The sequence below is a fragment of the Electrophorus electricus genome, chromosome 3 (genome assembly GCF_013358815.1).
Source record: "Electrophorus electricus isolate fEleEle1 chromosome 3, fEleEle1.pri, whole genome shotgun sequence".
NCBI classification, from domain to species: Eukaryota; Metazoa; Chordata; class Actinopteri; order Gymnotiformes; family Gymnotidae; genus Electrophorus; species Electrophorus electricus.
In genome coordinates this window covers 13,345,965-13,369,231 of record NC_049537.1, presented here as the reverse complement: position 1 = coordinate 13,369,231, position 23,267 = coordinate 13,345,965, and the positions used below count along the sequence as shown (strand labels likewise).

At 40.4% G+C, this 23,267-nt stretch overlaps 1 protein-coding gene across 1 annotated transcript; it reads right to left on the bottom strand.

Moving 5' to 3' along the window:
* Positions 1-1,056: 1,056 nt before the first annotated feature.
* eya2 (EYA transcriptional coactivator and phosphatase 2) lies at positions 1,057-21,851 on the bottom strand. Its single transcript, XM_027000546.2, has 16 exons — positions 21,481-21,851; positions 11,639-11,702; positions 11,483-11,517; positions 11,238-11,358; positions 10,828-10,944; positions 9,119-9,195; positions 8,534-8,714; positions 8,242-8,378; positions 7,758-7,841; positions 6,073-6,162; positions 4,258-4,316; positions 3,556-3,716; positions 3,281-3,395; positions 2,932-3,053; positions 2,735-2,835; positions 1,057-2,494 (listed from the first exon to the last, which is right to left on the bottom strand). The coding sequence occupies exons 4-16, from the start codon at positions 11,338-11,340 to the stop codon at positions 2,414-2,416; spliced, it is 1,428 nt and encodes a 475-aa protein (XP_026856347.1). The 5' UTR covers positions 11,341-11,358; positions 11,483-11,517; positions 11,639-11,702; positions 21,481-21,851; the 3' UTR covers positions 1,057-2,413.
* Positions 21,852-23,267: the final 1,416 nt, after the last annotated feature.

Sequence of the window (23,267 nt, the reverse complement as noted above, 5' to 3'; positions counted from 1 at the left end):
CTCTGCATCGCAACATTGTTCCATTACGTATTTCCTCATGAGATTCTCTCTAAGATGGATAACATTACATTTGTGGTCTGCCTCTCAGGTGGGGTGAGTGGACTGAGATCACTTTGCTACTGGGACAGGGCTAGCACAGGCTAGACTGGACCTAGCTCTTTGCGTATTGTTCAGTGGTGTAAGTCTGCACACTTATTAAATTTCAGCTATTTTCAGTTTCACATACTTTGGGTTTCATCATGCTGTCATTGTGGAGTGAGATGAGGCTGACTGGGGACATTTAGCATGAATGCACAAAAAAAGTTTTGACTGACAGCACTACATTTTTTTGGCTAATGCTACTGAATGTGCTGTACGTAGAAAAGACTCTGCAAACTGGAAAGCAGTTTCTGTTTCAGTATCTAGAAGCAAAAGCCAAGAGGACTGGTGTGATCAATGCCAAGGTTTAAGTAGTTCAAATCTAAAATATATAATAAGCAGCAGCTGTGATGATGAACTAAAAGCATTCTAACACTTATTTACATTGTAAAAGAGTGTGGGTGTTCTGTACTTTTTCTTTTTTAAAATAATAATGTGCTTGGCAATTTGAATACAATTTTATTGGTTTGCTTTGTTGTTTGTTTTCCTTCAGTATTGTTTTCAATAAAACATGGCAGCCTGTTGATGAGAAAATAACATCACCTGAAAAATGATAAAACTATATCTCCTTCACAGAGATATAGTGTATTGTAATTTAGTGTATTGTAATGACTATAAAGTGATTATATTTTAAAAGGATGCTTTCAGGCTTTGCTAAAGGATATCAAAGGGAGCCTATAGTATCTTTTATACATATAAAGTATACAGGATTTGCTTGACCAATAGGGACACCATCACATGGATGTCTTCTTCAAATGTCCACAGGGGCACATGAGTAAACAAGGAGCAAAATGAGATGTAGTGAAGAGTTTGACTTTAGCCATTTCTGCCACACAGCTAGCCACATTCGTAATGTTTAAAATTAAGTTTTACTTTCAGTCTGACTAGTAATGACTTAGCATGCAAGATTACATGAAATGCAATTAATTTATCTTTATTCTTCTATCAGAATAAACCCATAGAAACAAATCAACAATAAAACCATATATACAAATTATAGCTAGGTGGACAGGCAATGTAATAGGCACATGCAAGCCAAAAGACAACCATACTGTTTCCATACAGGAGAGATACACATATAGAAATTTCAGCAATGCTAATACGAAAAAACATGAAATCAAATTTACATCCAGTAACAAATAATACAGATCACCATGGTGCAGAAAATCAATGAAGAGAAATGTAGGAGATATTTTGTAGTGCTCAAGAAACTACCTCACCAAAAAAAAAGAAGTCATAAAAATTCATAAGTTAAGTAGATGATTGTCAACTCGAGCAATAGATTTAGCTTCAATATTTTGGCTATTTTCAGGGTTAGTAACAACACATTCTTTTGCACTGGCTTTTAAAAAATAGGGTGTGTTGTTAAATAGCATACAGTACTTTTAATTCATAGAAAGAAAGCATGTATTAGTTCCACATGTAACTGAATAGCTTTAGTGGAATATCACACATTTTCATAAACATTAAATTTGTTTATCAGGCTTATCTGAAGGAATGGATCATTATTAATTAGATTATAAAGATTATCAAAATGTTATTGCATTTTTGGTAGAAATAATCAATTTAACAACAATGACAACAAAATACAAACAAAATTTGTTAGATCTACGCAATTCCCAACTGATCTTAAATTACTGAGCTAATTCCCACAATTGTGCTTTATTTGTCTACAAAGCATTTTACTGAATTTCACAGTTTAAAAAGTCTGATATGCTACTTTTAACAGAATGTACAGAAGAAACTTAAGAACTTTTTTTCTCACAAAACTTTTGGTTATCCAAGACTACACTTTGAGCTACACCGGGATATGTTCTCATCTGTGGTAAACAACTGTAGTCTTGGTGAATTCAGAGAAAAAGTCAAGTGTAAATACTTGCATACTTCTTTCCCAAACTCTAATTCTAAATGGTTTTCACATCGCAACTCATATGCCCAAATTTGTCCTGAATTCACTTTTGTCTCTTATATCAACAAACACAAACTGAAACTCTTCTGTCTTTCAAAAAGTAATCTTGTCTTTGATGGGCCATTGTCTTCAGTGCAATGCTCCATTGTATAAAACTGGGGTTTGTCACAGATGGAGAAAATGAACAAAAGAGGGAAAAAAGCTTTTCTTGGACTGACTTGAAACAAATGCATTTCCAGTAAGTTGCAGCTCCCTGCTGACTGGTCCTGCAGTTTTTGGCTTGGCCATGTGATTACTGTTGACTGCCTGTGTGGATGAATAGCCAGACCAAACCAGGCCGAAGTGACATAGGGTAGATTGCACCCTCTAGAGGTAGTCCAGCTCTAGTGCATGACTCAGTGCCTCCAGGTCCGCCCTGCAGGTTACCCTCCAGAATGGCATATTTTTCTGTAAGACACACAAATGGTGATGTGACAGTTAAGATGTTGATTAAGATGATTAAAAATGGCTATAATGCACAAAACAAATAAACAAACAAAAAAACAGATTAAACAAATTTCCACACTGAATTGCTAAAGCAACTCCTGAAATATAGAATTTATCTTGGAATTTGGAAAGTGTTTTCAGTCTTTCCACATTTATAATCAGAGAGGGTATGGTATTAAAATCAGTCTCACTGAATCTTACCTTCTTTGCCACAGTCTCTTCCTCCACTCCGTCTCCAATGACCACATACACGGCTCGTCTCCCAAACCTCTGAGTCACTCGCTCAAAGCAACTCTCCTTACCTAGCAAAATCACATATGGAAAAAGCTCAAGATTCCATTCAAGTCCAATTTGGTCTGAATGGATTTTCTCTGTCAGGACAGGAAGGAGTCATGTACCGGTTTTTGTGGCACTGTAAATGTTTTCGATGGGGAAGGCACCTCCCAGACCATAAAGCAACACTTTGGATAGTGCTGGGATCAGCTGAGTGGTTGTCACCATCACATTCACACAGTTTGGTCTGAAAAAGGCAATAGTGGACATTAGTTCAGCTATTATAGAATTTAAGGGTTAGATAGGAAGAGATGGAATAAGAAACTTGAAATGATGATTTTAATGCAATGCGGTTTCCAAAACAAAATGGAATTAATTCAAACTATTCCAGTAATTTTTCATAAAGATTATGTTTGTCCTCCAAATTTGTTAAAGTACCATAATGTTGCACCTTCTATGGTAACTATTTCTCACCTAGAGTTAATAAGAGCTAGAGCTTTGAGAGCCTGTGTAAGCCACAGATCTGTCAGAACCTCCATTTCTCGCCTCAGCTGAAGCCACTCCTCCCGCTTTGGACTGCCCAACAATCCTGCCAATCAAAACACAGAACAGCCAGTGACTTACAGCTTAGATGGTCACTCCAAAAACTATACCAAATTTTAACATTGTGATATGATAATAATAGCAATGAATTGTGACATTAGTAAGAATGAAAATTATTTGTTTTATTGTTATTTTATGTCACCCACCTCCTACATTGTTCTTGAAGGTGTTGTAGATCTCTTTTACCCGCCGGTAGCGAAAGGCTAGCTTCCTCATCCAGTCCACACCACCATGAACGCCTGATCCTAGACACAGCGCTCCCCCCCCTGCTGGACTCTGGAAGCCATCCGTTCCAAAGTTATACGTGCTGCGGGTGTAATTTCACACAAATGCACCCTTCAAAGGTTTGTAAGGTGAGGGTCCTTCCAAGAATTCACCATCTGATTTGCTGTACTGCTGAATAAAGTGGTTGGCGGCACTGCGGCAGTTCACAGACAGATCTCTCACTTCCACTCAGTAGTCTAAAAAAAGATACTTATAAGCTTTAATTGTTTTGTTTTATGCTATTCTTGTACACAGTAAAATTGAAGTCTTATTGGTTTATAAAAAAGAAAAAAAAGTTTTAAAAAGCTGCTATGAGATCCTCATGCATCTAAAAAGACAGTGTGGAATTAATAGACAACTTTGTTAACATGATCTAAAAATGTATGATTAATACACATATTAGATATCAGTAATGTATAAGAGGGACCTCTTCCAAGTATGTTAAAAACAATACGACTTAATTCCTAATAGGGAAATGGTATGCAGTGAGAAAAAAGGCACAGAGTTCTTATTCTGGAATTCCTTCTACACTCCACAGCAGTCTCCCTGTGAGACTATACCGACATTATGAGGGGAACTCCTACCTTAGGTCCTGCCCGTTGTCATCTGAGGCCACATCATCGATATGCACTTGGTCACATTCCTGTGAAATTAGAGGAAAGCAGATATGTTGGAGAGGTAGATGTGTTTCAGCTAGGTAGAGTGATGTACTGTGTACAGGCAGGTTTGCCCTCTACTGAGCCTCAGGGAACGATCCAGGCAGTAATATTAAAAGGAAAAAAAGACAACAGAAAGGCGGAAATAAACTGCAAAGACCCAAGACATTCAGGCGCCTCTAAAGCCCGACACACACACAAAAAAAAAAGAAGAAGAACTGAACACTTCCTGAAGAAGATAGTGACACCCTCTAAATCTGACAGTCTTAATAAACAATGCATATTAGCCATTCTCTTGACCAGTTTTGCACGTACCACTGCCAACTGCTGTACCATGATTGCTGTTGTGATTTGTATTCCAGAAAAAAATTTGGGTTGAGGTGCCCATTTAGAATAGTGTCATCATATGGCACACCTTTTGCATTTACAATATTTAGAACATAGAGTATCACAAGAACCAGTCATCTCAGACTTAGTTTGTATTACAATATTTAAATATTCAAACATTCAAATATTCAAAGAGAATCTTCAGATGTCATTTCAAGCTAGACTTCCTTTTTCTGGTTTTCCAATCTTTTTCCATCTTTGTCTGTCTCTCTCTCTCTCTCTCTCTCTCTCTCTCTCTCTCTCTCTCTCTCTCTCACACACACACACACACACATATGCATACACGTGATACTTGCTCGCTCTCGATCTGCAGATGCTCATGGATTGTAGTTGCAGCCGAGTTCTGATATAATTATAATACTCTCATATCACAGCAGGAGACTATCATCCACCTCACACCACAAGAGCCTGTTTGCTGGGCCCAATGAACACTCAGTCCACAACGCCACTTCAGACATTACCATGTAAGATCATCTAAAAGTGCCAAACTTATTTTTTCATGTAATGAAATCCACAATATCTCAATTTACATTAACATAAGAATGCTGATTCTTCTTTTGAAGTGTATTTTTATGATTCTGACTTATGAATGGAGTGAAAGAATCATGTTAGAAGCAACTGATTACCCAAAGAAAATGACACAGAACGAGCGTGCTTAGCAGGCCATCAATCACAAGGTTGAAGTCTGAACTTTAAAAGCTCCTAACCTGAAGTAATCTAGCTGCCATTTCACCCATGGCAGTTCTCGCTTCTCCAGCTGACAAGGGGAATGGAGTTATTAGATCAGTGAGGCCATTGCATTTGAATAGTGGAAAATAGCTGTGACTACGTGTGCGGGCGACAATAAGGACAAACCATAAAAAGAGGCATGGGGGTGTCAATAAACCCTGTCGAAATAATTACTCTCTCTCCCACCCCACTCCATTTTGAGCTATTGTTCCTCCCCAGGACAAATTTTCCTTTCAGAGGTGGCCACACACCCATAATTAACATCTCAAGGTTTTACTCCTCCTCCAAAGCAGAATTTAATCCCCCTCTTTGTCACAAGGCAGAAGAATGCTTCAGAAAAAAAGCTTTAAAAAAGAGAGAGAAAAACAATGCTACGGATCCAGTCAGAGGTGCTCAAAAGGCCCCGGGTTTATTTTTGGTCAGTATGATTTATATTTCAATGAATATAAAGATTGAATAATATTTAACCATAACATTCAAACTGCATCTATTGCACAGCATGTTGTGGAGCAAAACCCCTGAGTTTCTGTTAGTTTTGCTCTTTCTTTTCTTGTGGAAGCACACAGTATATGATGTAGGTAATACATCAGAGTTTTAACTGCAATTTAAAAGAAGAGTTTTACTCACCTCCAGGTCATTGAAGAAGAGTCGTGAGTCAGCCAAGTTAAAGATCATTTCTTCCATCCACAGCCCCAAAGACACAGCTTTAGCAGAGTCCTGGAACATGACAGAGACTACATTATCTTCTAATTCTGCCTGTCATAAGTAGTTTACTAACGAATAAAAATGACATCTTTAATTGCTTTCACTGTATGTGTGGAGTGATGGTATAGTATTTATAGTTTTTTTGCTTTAATTGCCTTTACATCAATCACTCAGTTCTAGTTTGTTAATCATTGCAGTCTGTCTCTTTCTCTCTCTTTTTTCTCTCTTTCTCACACTTGCACGTACACAGCACCCCCCCCCCCCCCCCCCCCCCCAATCACATGACTTACAGCTGCTAACATAAATTTCATGGTACGGGTCAGGGTGCATGCTAACACTAGCTGAGTAATTACGGAGCTTGGTACCAGGCCAGGGCAGGTAGCTAACTGGTGCTTTATGCAGAATAAAGGTGTCAGCCAGAGGTAAGTGTCAGATTAACTGGAAGAATGAGAGACAGGATCCATCCCCTCTACTTCGCCCATGCAAGGCTTGAGAGAAGGGGTGTGGGTGTTGGAGCCTGGATTGGGGTATGGATAAGGCAGTTCTTCCTTTAATTAGAATAATTACTTGCAATCTATTGCCAAAACCAGCTGACTTTATCACAGGGAATCTATTGACTGTTTAATAAAAGATACCAAGCTTCATAATTACCACTGGGAAACATGGCAGAAAGGACTTTAACAAAGTAGGTTGCAAAGATTGAATGGCACAGCTAAGCGTAATGCTAAGCTAACAACCAAGATATGCAGTTTTTCAGCTTGAAGGGCTCGGTTGGACTAGAAAAAAAAGGTGGCCTTCAGCAAAAATTCGCACGATAAACAATGCACATTTTACTTGATGATGAATGCAAAGCTTAAAAAAAAAACATTAACAACAAGCATCTTTCAACACTCAGATGGTGATGACCTTGGGAACCTTGGCTTGTCATGGAAAGGTGTTCAAGACTTTGCTGGCACAAATGACAATCTGAGCTTAAACAAACACACTGTGCTGTCTAGCAGTAAGAAACTTTGCATTACACATATCAAGCATGGTCCAGTACAGTTCAGTAAAATGCCAATTTTCTCAACTTCCTTTTGTGTCAAATACGGAAGAGATTGTCGGAACTCAAAACACATTGTTGGACCAACAGGAAAGAATAAACTACTTCCTTTTTCAGCAATATGTTAAGGCTCATACTCCATCGATCAGCCTCTATCAGTCAAATATAACTGGCCTCAAATTGTGAGCCACAGTGAAGATCATGATAAGGGCACTTATATTATTTACATACATCATATAATTTGCTTTAAAATCTTCATATCTCATATCTCATAGTATGTATTTATCTCTACTAAGGTAATTTTTACAGTGGATATTCAAATTCTGCATGGATGGTACTAACAATGTCATGCATACAACTGTAATTTACAAAATACTCAGAACGTGTAGCTACAATAGCTCTGTTGTACAGGCATTACTCATAATTATCCTGCTTCAAAAGAACTTGTAGTACACTAAGTACCACTCTCCAGTACAACAAAACAACTAATTAGTGTCAAATAACTGAGTAAGGTTGGTGGGGACATTCCATTATATGGAGCAAAAGTAAGAGAACAGGTTTGTACCTTGCCAAAGCGTGTGGAAAAAGAGCCAGTGAGGAGTGAGTGGAAAATGATGATGGTTTCATCCAGGTCCCAAATAAACACTCGCTATGTGCACAGACAGACAGACAGACAGACAAACACACACACACACACACAGAGAGAAAAAGTGTGAATAACGACTGCTATCTAATAGTATGATTACAGCAAAACAACACATCTCATACTGTTGTTTTGTAGACAGTAAAATATGATGAGTCAAGGCTTCCTTTCAGTCCTGACTGATAATAAATAATGCCATAATAGATAGACTGATAATAGATAATGCCAGTTTTTCTTATCTGGAAGGCCATACAGTGAATGCCCCCCCCCCCCCCCCCCCCCCCCTTCTGAATTCACTACTGATAAAAGACATGTGTGGCTTTAGCGTTTACTGGTTAGAAAGAAAAGCATGTGTTGGAATCAGCTGTACTCCCAGCATGAGAGAGACACTGGGCAGCATTTGTACCTCGATGTCAGAGTCCAGTGGGGGCACGGGGTCATTGGCCCTCTTTCTCCCACGCAGTTTTCCATCTGAGCCCCGTCTGGTTGGAGCTCCTTCCTGCTCCTTTCCTGGGGTTGGGGGGCTTGGAGGAGCATGATACTCTGTTGTGTCACACATACACACACACACAAATTTTTACTATCACTAAGAACTAAATTTATACACCATTGTGTAAAGTAACCATTATTCAACTTTTATTATACATGTCAGTTGCTGCCTTTTAAGGCTTGCCTTTAGGTAAGGAGCTGAGGGTTACCTGGGTGTGATTCTGGACTGAGACTGGCTGTTACAGCGGTGTGTTCCGGATGCTGATAGGGTATTGCCGTGGTGATAGATGATGGGCTGATACTACTTGTTGTGAGGTAGGGGTTGTTGTAGTGTGTGTTATAGTATGGTGGGTACTGGCTTTGGCCATAGCTGGAGTATGCTGAGAAATCCTAATGAAAACAATACAATGCATGACATTACATTTATGGAATTTAGCTTATGCTTTTATCCAAAGCGGTTTACAATTATGACTGAATACAATTCAAGCAACTGAGGGTTAAGGGCCTTGCTCAGGGACCCAACAATGGAAACTTTGCAGTGGTGTGGCTTGAAATGACACACTTCTGATTACTAGTCATAAAATGTGCTTCCATTAACACTTGCATGATCTTTTTCTACTAACATTGCTGTGAATTTTTTTTTTCATTATTATTATTATTATTTTTTAAGTCTGCACCTTTAAATTTAATTGTGCCAGCTTCATTCTAGAAATGAGTGGAAGTGATTTGCTGGACATCATGTTACATACAGACCAACGCTGTGTGTGGTGCGCATCCTTAATTAACCTGCTCACCTGCTGCGCGGGACTGAATGGCGTTGAGCCTGCGATCCCGTTGGTTCCCTGGAAAATTCCGGATGAAATACTGCTGCCTAGAAAGGGAGCACATAGCCAGCCTTCAAGAGCATGGTCTGTGGCACGCACACCATACGGCTCGTGCTTACCCCAACCCCCCTCCCCTTCATCCACACCACCCAACCCTTCCCCCGCAAGTGCTGTCTCCAACACAAACAAGGCGACGCACGAAAAATGCTACGGGCAGTAGCTTTGGGCTGGCAGTGGCGCTGCTAGCACAGCAGAGGCGTGTGCAAAATGTTCGCCGCCTGGAGAGATCTTGACTGATTTATGACTGAAAAAACAATACAGGTGGGAAAATGTGGAGAGAGGAAGCTAGAGAATCCATCACTGCTATATCAGACAGAGGGAATGCGAAGCTCCAGGCTCCCAGCTCCTAGATATGACCCTTCCTCTTGCAATCACTCCTTCTCTTTCTCTCTCTCTTTTTCTCTCCCTGTCTCTCTCTCGCCTCCGCTGACTCTTTCTTCTGCATTCCTTTTTTTTCAGATCTGCCCTAGATGAATGACCGTGCCAAAGATTGGAGAAATCTCAGAGGAAGCAAACAAAAGGGCTTCAAAACGAGAAGGAGAAGAGAGGCAAGGATTTCTGCAGCATTTTCTTCATAGCAGTAAAAGTCAGGGAGGGACCTTTGACATGCAGAAAAGGGTTATTTATTTCATGCTACACCATGTCATATGTCACAGTTTTTGTATAAATCACACAAAACTAGTAAAATACAACATAAGGTCTAATAACAAGACCTATTAGAAAGCCATCTATTATGTGAGAATAACATACATTACAGTAAATGAAGACCCCAACAAATTAGATTATAAAATGCAATAAATCACACTGTACAGCTTCAGAACCTGATTAACTTCTCGGCAACTACAGACAGTGTGCTGTTCTTGCGTGTTATAAAATGACATCATGGCTTCGGCCATCCCTTTCTCCTTCAGTGTGCTCATGTTTGCATTCACCCATTTAGGTAGCTCTTAAAGAGCAAAAACATCCTAATGCCCCTTCAACTTTGACTCTGGCAGAGAAAGGTCAATTTCACAGTGTGATGGTGAGGCCATAAAACTTGCTGGGCTGAAGTTAGGAGCACATGCCCCTGGCCTGGGTAGAGGGGTGGTTGGGGGTGTTAGGGTGTTGGGAGTCATGGGACGTAGGACTGCGTTGGGTTGATGCCGGAGCTTGTGCCTGTCACACCCACACAAACACACTCCACCAGTGGACGTCTGCTGTGGTGGGGAGCCACAGAAGGGCTTGACCCCCCGAGAAAGGGGAGGGAGACGGCTGACGCCAGGGCCCCAGACCGCAGCTAATGGGGAACAGGTGTGGTGGGGAGCAGAAAGAGGGAGGGAGAGAGAGAGACAGAGGGAGAAAGAGAGAGGAACTAGAGACAGAGCGTCCAGGATGGGTCACAGCCAGCACCTGGAAAAGTGTGTGGAAGTGGTCTTGGACCTCACAAAACACCTATCAAACAGCTTCTATCAGCCAAGAAATACAGTGTGGGTGTCTGTGTACAAGTTACTGCTTTTTGTGTATGAGTGAGAGTGTGTGTGAGTGGAGGGGGAGAGTGACTGGAGGCCTGTGAGGCACCATGCAAAGATCAGACAGACACAGAATGGAGAAATAGTGAGTGAGCTGGTTATAAGACTGACCGTGTGGGGAATAACTATAAATGGCTTGGCTAGGAGGTGAGCCACTGAAGTTGGATGTGTAGCCAAGCAGACTGCTTTGTCCTGGCGAGTGACTCAAGCCATCCTCTGTTTTAATATCTAAACAAAGACAGAAAGAGGATAAATAAATCCTTCATCTTTAAAATTCAAAGAGGCCTCACACACCTTAAATCCAAGGACCTCTTGGTGGACAGTGTAATCTCCTAAACAAGCCGTGTTGATAAAAAATGAAACAGTGCTTCCTATTCAGTTATGTCTGTAACTAAAACATTGGGAGAAGTTCCAAGTGTCTCGCAACAGAGGTACAGCACACTCACAAATCAATGTGTAGTGCTCAGGACTAGAGACAGAGACACTAGACATATGGTCCATATGGCAAGTGGGAGACTCACTGTAGGGAGGCACACTGTAGCCCTGGGTGTGAGGGGTGTAGGGCCCATAGGGCCCTGCCGGCTGGATGGCAGGACTGTATTGGGTCTGTCCATAGGCAGCCATGACTTGGACTTCAGACAGCTGCAAATGGAAAGACCATTAGAATCTGTGTAGTTCATATCTGTTTAATCCATCATGGTTCTTTTGAATTTAATATACATGTGAATTATGTTCGCTGTTAACAGCTAAAACATGACATACTTACATGCCGTGACGTGTTGAATATGAGATACAGAGCCCCTGGGAACAAAAGTATAAGACTGAAGATGAAAAATAACTTCCGGGACATTTGTTGATAATAGAGGGCAGATTTATGGGGAGAGAGGAGGACAGGTGAGGCACGTGCTATGGGACATCTCACCTGGCACTGAGGGTTTGGCACTTTTCACTTCTCTCCTATTCGCAGGCCCTTGCCATCAGCTTTCCTAAGGAGAACAACATGTGCCGACCATCACTGTAAGAGTCAACGGGGCCTCTTGCCAACCCACACGTCAGGCTCCAAATGTTGGAGTCCAACAATTGTATTTCATTCATCCTTCATCTAAAAGGTAGTATAAATCCTATATGAAGTAGGGGCATGCAATATATAATAAACCTAATATCACAATGCCTGAAGACATTTTCATGATGCACAATTAGAATACTTTTTTTCCTAGTTTTTCAATTTATTCTTGCTAAAGAATTGGGCACAATGCACTAAAACAGCAGCTCCACATATAAGAAATGCTATGAGGCCAATGCTGATTTTAATAATATAATACTATATATACTGTTCTGACATAATTTATCACAACAACTTTATATTGCCAACTCCAATGGAACATTTTTCTCAGCTGAGACATATCAGGATTTGAGAAATCTTATGAAACTGAAATACATATGAATTTTCTACCCATATGCCATTTTTCTTGAATCTTAATATTGCTGTGATGCCAGATAAATAATTTAAATAGTAACACTAAAAGAATACAGGAATAATGTGAATAATATTCTGTAGAAACTTGCAAAACTTTTGCTGTACTTGCAGAACTTTAGAGTTAGAGTTCAAACAGAGAAATGAGTAATTTTATGATATTTTGACTTTCAGTACATTTTTGTTTTAATTATTTTTCTTTACCTCTTTTGGTGGAATATCTTGTAAGTTGATTTAAAGTAATGGAATAAAAATGTAACTTGATGTTGACATTGAAATATGTCTGTTATATATTGCCTAAAACATCATTTCTCCAAATAAATAAAACAAAAAAACAAACAACCCCTTTTTCCTTTTTGTCTTTTTCCTCGCTGATAGGCCCCTTGTAGGGTATGGTGTAATGGTCCTCAGCCAGCTGGAGGCCTGGATCCACACATGGCACATAACGAGTTCATGACCTTGTTTGCCTGTTTTACAGTTATAAAAGAGGCAACAAGCAGCATTGCTCAAGGCACCTGAGGTTTACATAATTAGAATTCTGTCACACAGACAACACTGAGGTGGTTGTTTGCATAAACCTGCTCGGTGAGATTGTGTTCCTGGATGAGAACAATGCGCTGGCCTGCTTTTTGACCCAGCTATCATTTGGCAGGAAACCACAGGCGTCGTGACATGTCAGCAGCTCGACAGATAATGACGGACAGGAACAAGTCACTACATCGCTGTTGTTATACTCCAAACACAATTACCCCCATGTCATTCGCCACTACAATTGAGAGCTGTGTGGTAATGGGGAAAAAAAATAAAAATAAATTATATATATATATAAAAGTATATATAGAGGACAGCAGAGTGGAGTCTTACTTGAGCTGAGACCTGACACTGTAAAACTGACCCTTTTTACCTGTGATCTCTCATCAGTTTCTCTTCATTGATCATGAAGAGAAATGATCAATGAAGAGAATTCATTGATTCATTGATTCAATTAACTATGAAATACACCCAAACCAGCCAAACCAGTATTTTGGTTGCAAGCCCACTGTCTGTTCATAGCAATTTGTTTGATGCTTTGATGCATCAAATATCATAGGCAGAATGACTGTGACATCACCACCCACCTGGGATGTCTACGTTTTCCACTATATGATGCAACTACATCTAATACAATCTCTTCCAGATATTATGGAAGCAACAAAAGCCTGACTCCATCAAACTAGAGACAAAAACTTGGTGTTTGAAGTTAAAGGTTTGTCTTGAACACAAACAGAAGACTGTTCTTCTCCCCACCCCACCTGACCTCCCTCTCCCCCAGGGTTAATCAATCTGGCCAGGTCAGGCTGTGGCGGCCCCTGATCCGACAGCAGACTGCCAAGACAGAGGCTCTGCAAATGAGCAATGTAAGCAACAGGAGGGTCAGAGTATGAGAGGGAACAACTGTTCTGAAGCGCAGTAGCTAGAAGGGCAAGGCAGAAAGAGAAGAGGGGTGAGGGGGATTGACAAATGAAATATAGTGAAAATGTTTTTGGTTTTGTGTGCACATTAGCTAGGTCTAACTATGTCATAGCTGAAATAATGTGGCTTATGATGTGCCAGGTCCAAATTGCATAAATGAGATAAATGATATGTGTTGGCAAGACTAGAAGGTGAGGCCTCCCACCCTAGTTTTAATAACACGTGAGTGTGACTCATCCTAGTTTGATCTGTTTTCACAGCTTTACTACTGTATGATAAAATTTAAGATTAGAAAACAATAATGTGATTGCTTCAGTGAGCATGAGCAGTGCATACATAATATAGCCATTAATGTTGAATGTGGTAACAGAGGTTTTGAGTAATTTGATCCTTATATGAGTGATCACACACAAGTGAAACTGGCAAAGTGATATCTAATGTGTCACAGTGCTTAGGTAGAACACCGCATGTAAATATCCTGCAAATATTTTACACTAAAATATGTAGGGAGAAAATACAGGGAAGTGATTTTGTACTTGACATTATTAAAGATACTACTATGAAATGAGAAATGCTAGTACTGAACAAACATGCACACACACAAACACTGCAACTGCTGGTTATCAACATGCAGGATCTGCTCTTCTCTGGCTTGAGGAGGCAGGGGGGTTCACCCTCTGACCGTTTCACAACAATAAAACACCTGCTGACTTGCCAGAGAGAGAGAGAAGGAGAGGTGGGGAGGGACTTCTGGAAGGGGCCAAGAGCAGTAAACAGAGAGAAGAAGAGTCAGCATAGATGGGAACAGGGAGTGGTGGTGGTGGTGGTGGTGGTGGTGGTGGTGGAGAGAGGGGGGTGAATGGGGCAGGGCACGGCTTGCACGGAATCCTGACTTCCTCCCTGAGTTCCCGTGATGCACAGCGTGTTTCCTGCTCGGTGGCCGGCCCGGACCGGCGGGCCATGGGAAAGATCAGGCTGCCTGCCCTGCACAGGGGTAAGATGAGCTAAAACAAACCCCACATGGGGCAGGGCCAGTCCGGTGGGCTTCACCTGGCCTTAGCCCCGGCCGTGCCACTGCAGAGGTGTTTCACGGGTATCGCCTTCCACACACAGCCTCGCGTCGTACATCACTGGAGACTGTCACTTGTTGATCTCCAGTTTATCAAGAACTGAGGTGAGGCCAGTGAAATCCTAATAAAATCAATGTCCTTTACCTGTTCTGCTCATTTTTAGGCATGTGTCATTTTATATTGGTGAAAAACATGTACGTCTGTTAGATTTGTTCACTTGCTGGCCATTTGGACTGAAAGCAGACTTCACCAAACAAGATGTCAGTGTGACAGTCAGTCACTCAGAGAGTTGTGTTCACGGGAGAATTATGAGCCAGGTTAAAAGGGCAGACAGGCTAACTCTGAGGTGAATCAGACGCCGTGACTTCACCATATGGTGTTCTATAGAGCTATCCTTATGTGCTGCTCTAAGACCATCTCTCTATCTAAATCTCAATCAGAACATGTACCCAAAAAAGGGGGCACATATGGCTCTGGGTTAGAAGAGGTCTGTCACATTTACAAAAAAGCTATAGGCAGGGGCATGGGGACCATACTGAAACAATGCAACACTACAAGTACGGTGGCCCCCATGTGTCCACAGACACCAGCCAGAGGAGCCATCTGGTATCAATGCAAAGAAATAGCTCATGTAGGCCAGTATAATTGAGTATGTTTTCATTTAACCCTTATGAACAGAAGGTGCATTGTCATGTGTCCTTGAAAATAAAACAAGACATACTTGTTGAACAAGACATCTTATTTATAAAAGAAATTCACAAAATGTTGCTAAGAGAAGGCTTTGGGTTTTTTCAACTTTATGTAATGTTTTTTTAACTGTGTCAACAACCAATGCCGTTTTATTGTGTTCAGCCATAGATTTTTAACTGTGATACATTGTATACACCACATTTTGTTTGGGGTGACTAGAGTTTGCCTTGAGCAAAAGGAAACACTCTAATTTCTATAGTGGATGTGTTTTCACATCTCATGTTTTCTTTTGTATTGCACAGTGTGGCACTTCATTGCACCTGTGACCAGTATGTGATCTGTCATAATTCAGTATTTACACTGAGAATATTTAGTCAGTGCTGTGTTTCTTGCAAGATTCTTTCTAACTATATGGGTCTAATACTATAAGTGATATCAGAGTAACCTGATTAAACATTTTGTTACCACTTCTGGAAATGTGTGATTTTGTTGTTTTCTGTAGATTTCAGATTCAAATAAAATGAAGAGGACTTTGCATGAAATGAGGATTATTTGAGGATCAGACATGACTCTTGCAATTCACTTTGACTCATTTCTGGTGACTAGTATTTTTCACTGCTGTTCTACATCATACTCTGTTATTGTTTGAAACCCAAGATGCAGTTTGAGATACAACACGTACACACACATGCAGAACACACACACACACACACACACACACACACACACACAAACACACAAACACACACACACACACACACACACCCACACACACTTACTGGCTGTCGGTGGCTGCCTGGCTGCATAGTGCCTCTGGGCTTTCTGCTCGTCTACAGCCTTTGAACCCAGACTCCCATAAATAAAGAGTGCAGGCCGCACACGTCTGCTCTTTAGGCAGCTAATGGGAGCAGATGTGGGAGGCGATAACGGCCCAGTAATGGCCTCCTGAGATGACTTATACACTACGCTTACCTCACTGCCGGGGGATTTCATTAACACTAGAGCTGGGAACCCTGACAACTCTCTCACCGTGACAATAAAGACACAGGCAGAGGTGGCTTATTACTGCATGGTGTGCACCTTTAGAAGCAGTTCTACTAGGCTGGTTTAAATCTTGCATTCATATTGAGAGGCAGAGGTTATATATATATATCTCAGCTCCCTCATTTAAGTGTGTTTTACTTTGATTAGTTAATTGCTTACTCTAACTAAACTGCTACTGTTCATTAGCCTTCAGTGCCCACCCAGAAAAATTGATAAACAACAGAAACGTCCTAAAACATCAACAATACAACACGCAAAGAAGAAAAACTGGGTCTTTTTTCACAGCAAGCTATCATTTTTCCCTCCTATACCGCCTCTGAATTTATTGGCTCTTGTTATTAAAAACGCACACCCTTGGCTGCCACCTCTCTCACCATCATGTATGTGTGTGTAACACTAGCTGACTGCCATGGTGGGCTCCCCTTTCCACATGACAGCTTCCGAAAGCAGAAAGCCTGCTTTCATGCCAGCTTTCAAGGACACGCACACCCCTACCCCACCCCTCACCCCCCTCCATCTCAGCCTGGATCCCCAGCCCCTGCCTGAAATCGACCCCTCGCATTCAGCCTTCTTGCTGTCTACTCAGCCCTGCAGCCCTGCACCCATAACCCCCACCCTGCGGCCAGCAGACCGTGCTCCCCCACAGAGCTATGCCCCGATGCGCAGGTCAGAAGACGGGGACAGCTGGCGGACCTCCCAGAAGCCATCTGATGCGAGTGGAGGGGTGACCCGTTCGGTCAGGCGGTGGTCTCATTCCCAGGTAACACATCTGGCGTGCTCCGATTGAGAGAGCATCAGAGAGGGCCTGCCCCTCAGCCAGAGAACCAGAGATACAGTCAATTAGGCATGGATGTGTGTGCTACCCATCGGACCGAGATTCACTCCCCAAATACTGGTTTATTTCAGGCAGCAATTGCTCTGTGCTATATTTCATGAAAGATGACTAACACTATGTTGGACAGCTTAGTGTACGATACCTATCTGGAAGACTGTCACTATTTTGTTCAGGCCAGGGTGGACAGTGATCCTTGACTTCAAGCTTAAACCAGACTGGAAAAGATAAAGGACTGCAATGCTCAACACACAGAATCGCTTTTACCTTCTCTAAGAAATTCACAGGCAATCCCCACCCCCCACACCTTCCAACTTACATTCTTCTGTTATGTAGTTTTCAATACATAAATGCTAAAGGCAACACAAAACAGTAAATTACAAAAGCCGTTTCCTCGATTAGTGAACTTTAACTCTTCTCTTCAAGGAGAATCAACAACCAACTTTTCTGACATGCTTGCTCTTGCTCCAGGCTGGCAAATCTTGGCTTGCACTCTGATGTGCCAAAGACCATCACTGAGTGATTAATTACCTTATCAGACATGGATCGTTGAAAAACGGCCTGCTTATTTTGCCCTCTGGGAGGTGGCCGTGTGTACACTTGCAGAGCAGCTTGGGACATCAATAAAATGAAGCCTCCTAATTTGTTTAGATTATATAAGACCCTGAGCTTTGATGTCATTACCTTTGCAATGGAATGAAGTGAGAGGGAAAACAAAACGGAGGGAATCGACGTATTATTGGTTACATAAGGATGTGCTCGTTGATTTACTAAATTTGATATATGTTTCTGTTTGAGAATAATGGAGTAACAAAACAGTAATCATATTAAAATGCTGGTGTGGGTACTGGTGTGGTTACCACTGCAAAAAACAAAACAAAACGAGCTTTGTTACACAGTGATGCAGAGCGTTAATATTTACACAGCTGCTGTATGCTGACAGACTGGTATGAGTTCTGTATTATATAGAAGGGAATTATAGAAGGGACTTCACTTTTGAGAGCATGTGTGTGTGTGTTTGTATATGGGTGAATCGAATCACATCAGTCCCCCAGACGTGGGGACAACAGAAAAGACCTGCAGCTTATACATACACTTACACACTTACATACTTACACACACACACACACACACACACACACACAGATTGAAAGAGTACAACATTGTTTAGGATTTATATATATATATATATATATATATATATATATATATATATATATATATATATATATATATATATATATATATATATATATATGTGATAGTGATCTATTCCTGTTATCACGTGAAAACATACAGAACAACTGCTGAAAACGGAACTAATCCTATCCTTTATCTGATAATAATTTATCCCCACCATAAACATGCAAGCTCAGATCAATGTTTTAGAATAGCAAGTATAATATGACACAAACACAGTTATAGCTTTAGGACAATACACCAACATCAAAAAGATTTCTGATCAAAGAGATGTTGGAACAAAGTTCAGTTCTCTGTCGTTGGGCTCTCTTGGTTTGCTCCTTCCCTCATTGAGAGGAACCAACAGACAACTGAGCTGCACTCTTAGACACAAGTCTTTAATTGGACTGACATTCACAAAATAATAGACATCTGCATCCTTTTTATTTTTAAAAAATTATAATGATTTGTAAAAAGATTTGTAAACTCAATGCCAAATATTTATCTTTCTGTCCAGCCAAGAAATATCAGAAGTATTAACTTGCTGAATTTTTCTGTCACATTTCATCTTTCAGTTTTATCTCTGCACTTTGATGAATGAAGGAAATGAAGGAAAGAACACAGAAGCATACGACTATTACAACCATCTGATGATGTGGCATGGTGATAACTGAAAACAACAGCTCTTGCGACATATCATGTTCGCTTCGTCAATTCTCACTAGACTTCCACATCACCTTATTGGGCAGCCAGCTAAATATTTTGCTCATTACTGCTGAGGTTATCTCCCATCTGGGGGCGGGAAGCTGAGGATCAGTTGACTATTCAAAGCAAAGCTGGAGCTCATGGCTCCCTCAGCCTCGGCCCGAAGTCGAGGGGTTAAAGCCAGCTGCCCAATAATGAAATGAACGCCGATAAAGTCAGGAAGAGCAGTGCTTCCTATGAAAATATTTATCATTCCAGGAACCTTTGGCTACAGAGGACTTTAGGAATTAATTTGTGTTTTCATAAGAGGGGGGTGCTGGGGCTGCTCAGGATGAAGCATTCTCCACACTCTCCGCTCCCTCATCCAGAACCTGGGCAGCTTATTCACAATTTATTAGAAGCAGTAATAAGAACCATGGAGAAAAGAAGGGGCTCCGAATGAGGGAAAACAGGCCCGAAATGAAGCTGATACTGGGGAAGAAAGAAACAGCAGAGCACCCACAGCCATGTGGGCCAGGCACACGTCCCTCTGCTGTATTCCCAAAAGCTTTTTGTTGGTGATCAAAATCAACCTGGGCTGGGTTAGTGGGGACATGTGTGTAGGAATTCAAATTAATTACTAATTGCTGAAAAATGAAGATATTTGATCCTGTGTCTGCACTGAGGCTGGCATTGCTACAGTTAATTCATAGGTCAGTATTTGTGTGTGGAAAGGAACATTCCATCATATTATAATACTGTGCTTTACCTTAAGATTAATATTATACCATACTTTATCTTTGCTAAAAATGAATAGTTATGTCACTGACAATACACGATGCTTGCCCTAGCTGGAAAGCCATTTTTGTTCATGAAATGCATGTGAAGCAAGACTTGTGAAAGCTGCCATATAATCACGAAAGAAAGCAGGGAATTCAGAAGAGCTTTCATTTCTGCTTCATATCTGCCATGAGTGCAAAACAAAAAGGACTGGCATTTGTTTTATTGTTTCTGAAGTTTTCTGTGCAGTTCAGGCTGTTTAAAATGTGGTGTTCTGGATATGGAATCGGGGGGTGGGGTGGGGATGTGTAATTGTGCAAAAGTGATTTGAGTGCTGGCCAGAGGAGGGTGAAATTGATTTAAAAGGGGGTTTTGAGAAGACCTTGAAGAGTATGAATGGTCTTCTTTGAAAAATGCTTAGCAAGGCACCCTAAAATTACCTTATTAGCTTCCTGGTTTCAAACATTACCTCAGTAATTTTGGTGTAATCTGCCTGAATTTAAATTTAAGCAAAACTATTTCTAACAGCATAAACATCGAACTTTGTGATGGAAGCAACTTGTGTCCACATGTATCTTATATACATTCTTATCCAAAAGTGAGACTTTTAAATAAACTCACAGCCACTCACACACACATACACATACAGTCAATAAATAAATAAATAAATCAATCAAATAAGAATATGAAAATAACAAAAATAGCAAAGACCATGAAGGCACCATTAAATGAAGGCCTTTTTTGGGGGAAAATAACAGCTTCCAGACAAAGCTAAGAGACAGACTATGCTAAAGAAATTGGAAGGCTTTAATTAAATCAAAAATAATCTGATGAACCAAAATTGTTCTAATGTTACAGCCTATTCCATTATATATTTTTCTTCCATATTATTATTATTTTTAAATTATCCAAAACATACAAATTGGTTTTTAAATGGATTTTTAAGTACATAAAATGCCATAATTCATACATTTTTGTTTCAGGACCACTTCATCAGAACTCACGTTACCTCAAGTGTTCCATTTTATTAGAAAATTCCGATTAGAGAATGATAAATTTAGGGTAATAAGATCTAATTTAATTAATTTCGTAGTGACGAAATTAATTAACTAGTGACGGTTTAAAAAAAGCATGCAAATTTAAGATAATGAATAAGATGAATATGAATATGAATGTGTGTATTTATGTGAGTTAACATACTTAGACATTTTTCTTTCATTTAAGACTCATTAACTCAAACAGGGAAAAAAACAACCAAGACAAACTTGTAATTCTGCGACTTGTTTTGCTGCTTTTTTGTTCACTGCATGAAATTTAAGTGTAATTTATTTTTAGCTTAACACTAATTTATAAGCAACGGTTTGCCTTTTCATTGTTGTGATAATACGGCGGTATACCCTGACAACACCCTGATCCAGCGAACTGGTACACTGATCAAGTGGATGCGTCTTGAGAATAGACGCAAGATTCCCATTTAAAATCCACAAGGTAACCTATGAATCTACCAATTAACTGTCACAAAAGAGGAAACAAGTACACGTGAGACCAGTATAACTCACCATATTCGAGATGAAACTGTTGAAGAAATGCTTTCAAAGTAGTCTCTCCATTCCAGTTGCAACTTCGGAAATTCTGAAATAAACACTCCGCTTGTGTGACAGGAACGTTGACGACAGTAAGCTTACTGGTTAGAGAGCCAGGTGGTAGACTATCTCTGCTATCGAAACATATCTACACAACCAAAGCTCAGTGTAAAGTTCGCTATCGTGAACTGACGCTAATGTAAATAGAAGACGAGGCTAGTATAGAGTCAGTTTGATTAGTGAATAAGTGAGGTCTGACCCTCCTCCGTGCAACAACTGGGTGTGCGCCACTGAGAAGAGAAATGTTGAGAAGAAATGCTAAATAAATGACCGACCTGTGGTTCCTCCTCCTACGGGTGTCTTTAATGCGCGTGTCTACGAACATCACAGTCAGAGTCCCTTCTCTCTCTCTCTCTCTCTCTCTCTCTCTCTCTCTCTCTCTCTCTCTCTCTCTCTCTCTCTCTCTCTCTCTCTCTCTCTCTCTCTCTCTCTCTCTCTGTGTGTGTGTGGGGGGGGGGGGGGGGGGGGGGGGCGGAGTATAAGGGGAGAGCTGTGTTTATAAGCTTTGTTTTCGAATCAGTTTAAGAAACCAAACTACACTACCTCTGAAATTCTTGTTTACCTCATTTGTTTAGCTGCTTGGCAAATCCTGTCCGCTGTTCATTGTAAGCAAATTAATTCAGCTTTTTATCGTTCAACCTTGTTCAAACTCTCATTAGATTACGCTCTTGCTGAACAGATGCTACTCCTCTGTATTCACAGACAATAAAATGTTTATATACGTACTTATAAAATGACCTCATGCTCTAATTTACTAAATAGTTTATTAGCATTTCATAGTTATGTTTCTATTTCTAATTACAAGAAAACACGGTCTTGTCCCTGTGTGTCAATAGTACAGCCATTTTAGATATCCTCGATTATGCTGCCCTATTGACAAATGTTCATATCACACGCGTTTTCACCCCACGAACTGACCAAAGCAGATAGCAAGTCCAGATAGTTGGAGTGGGCGGATTGTCATGTACGGTGTGAAGTCTTTTGCCCGTTCCCCTAAACTGCTTAGTAGTCCAACCGTGAGAAAATCAGGAGTGGGCTACCTGATCACAGCAAAACAGCGGGTTCAGCGTGTACTGGAAACAGTGCATACTCTTTAAAGTATCCGGATGTACAAAAATAAGACAAGAACACTTTAGGTGTTTGTAAAGCTGGTCTTTCCAGCCAAATAAACAAAAAAGACAGGTTTCAACTGTAAATGACACAATCACACAAACTGAGCGATACATTATGGGACATTCCAACATTTTCAAATAAATAATATTCCTTCAGCGTCACTACTGCATGTATAGTAGCCACACTGTTTAATTAGTTTATTTTAAGCAGGTTAATATACTTTGTATTACATATTTACAAACAGAGATATATGGATTTTTCTTTTTCTTTCTTTCTTTCTTTCTTTCTTTCTTTCTTTCTTTCTTTCTTTCTTTCTTGTAATTTTCCAAAACCTACATCAGTCTGTATCCATCCTGGGATTGGGTTACAGTAATCATGTTGTTGGGGAGTATTTTGGTTAGATATCCATGCAAAGTAAGATTGCAAGTCAACTAATAGAAATTAATTTATGCTTCCACCCTGTAATTTTCCAATAAGGTTTTATAAGGCCACTAGGTGTGAGATAATCCTAGAGAAAGGGAAACTGATAATGAGTGACTTCATCAAACTTCCACATATAAATATGCAGATATTTAGAGCAAATAAGAAAA

Excerpts from the sequence above, each read along its gene's own strand:
- eya2 (XM_027000546.2), bottom strand. The coding sequence starts at position 11,340 with ATGGCTGCCTATGGACAGACCCAATACAGTCCTGCCATCCAGCCGGCA. Across the intron at positions 9,196-10,827 it reads TTATAGTTATTCCCCACACG|GCAGCAGTATTTCATCCGGA; the intron begins GTCAGTCTTATA and ends CTCCCTTTCTAG. Across the intron at positions 4,317-6,072 it reads TCTTCTTCAATGACCTGGAG|GAATGTGACCAAGTGCATAT; the intron begins GTGAGTAAAACT and ends CTAATTTCACAG.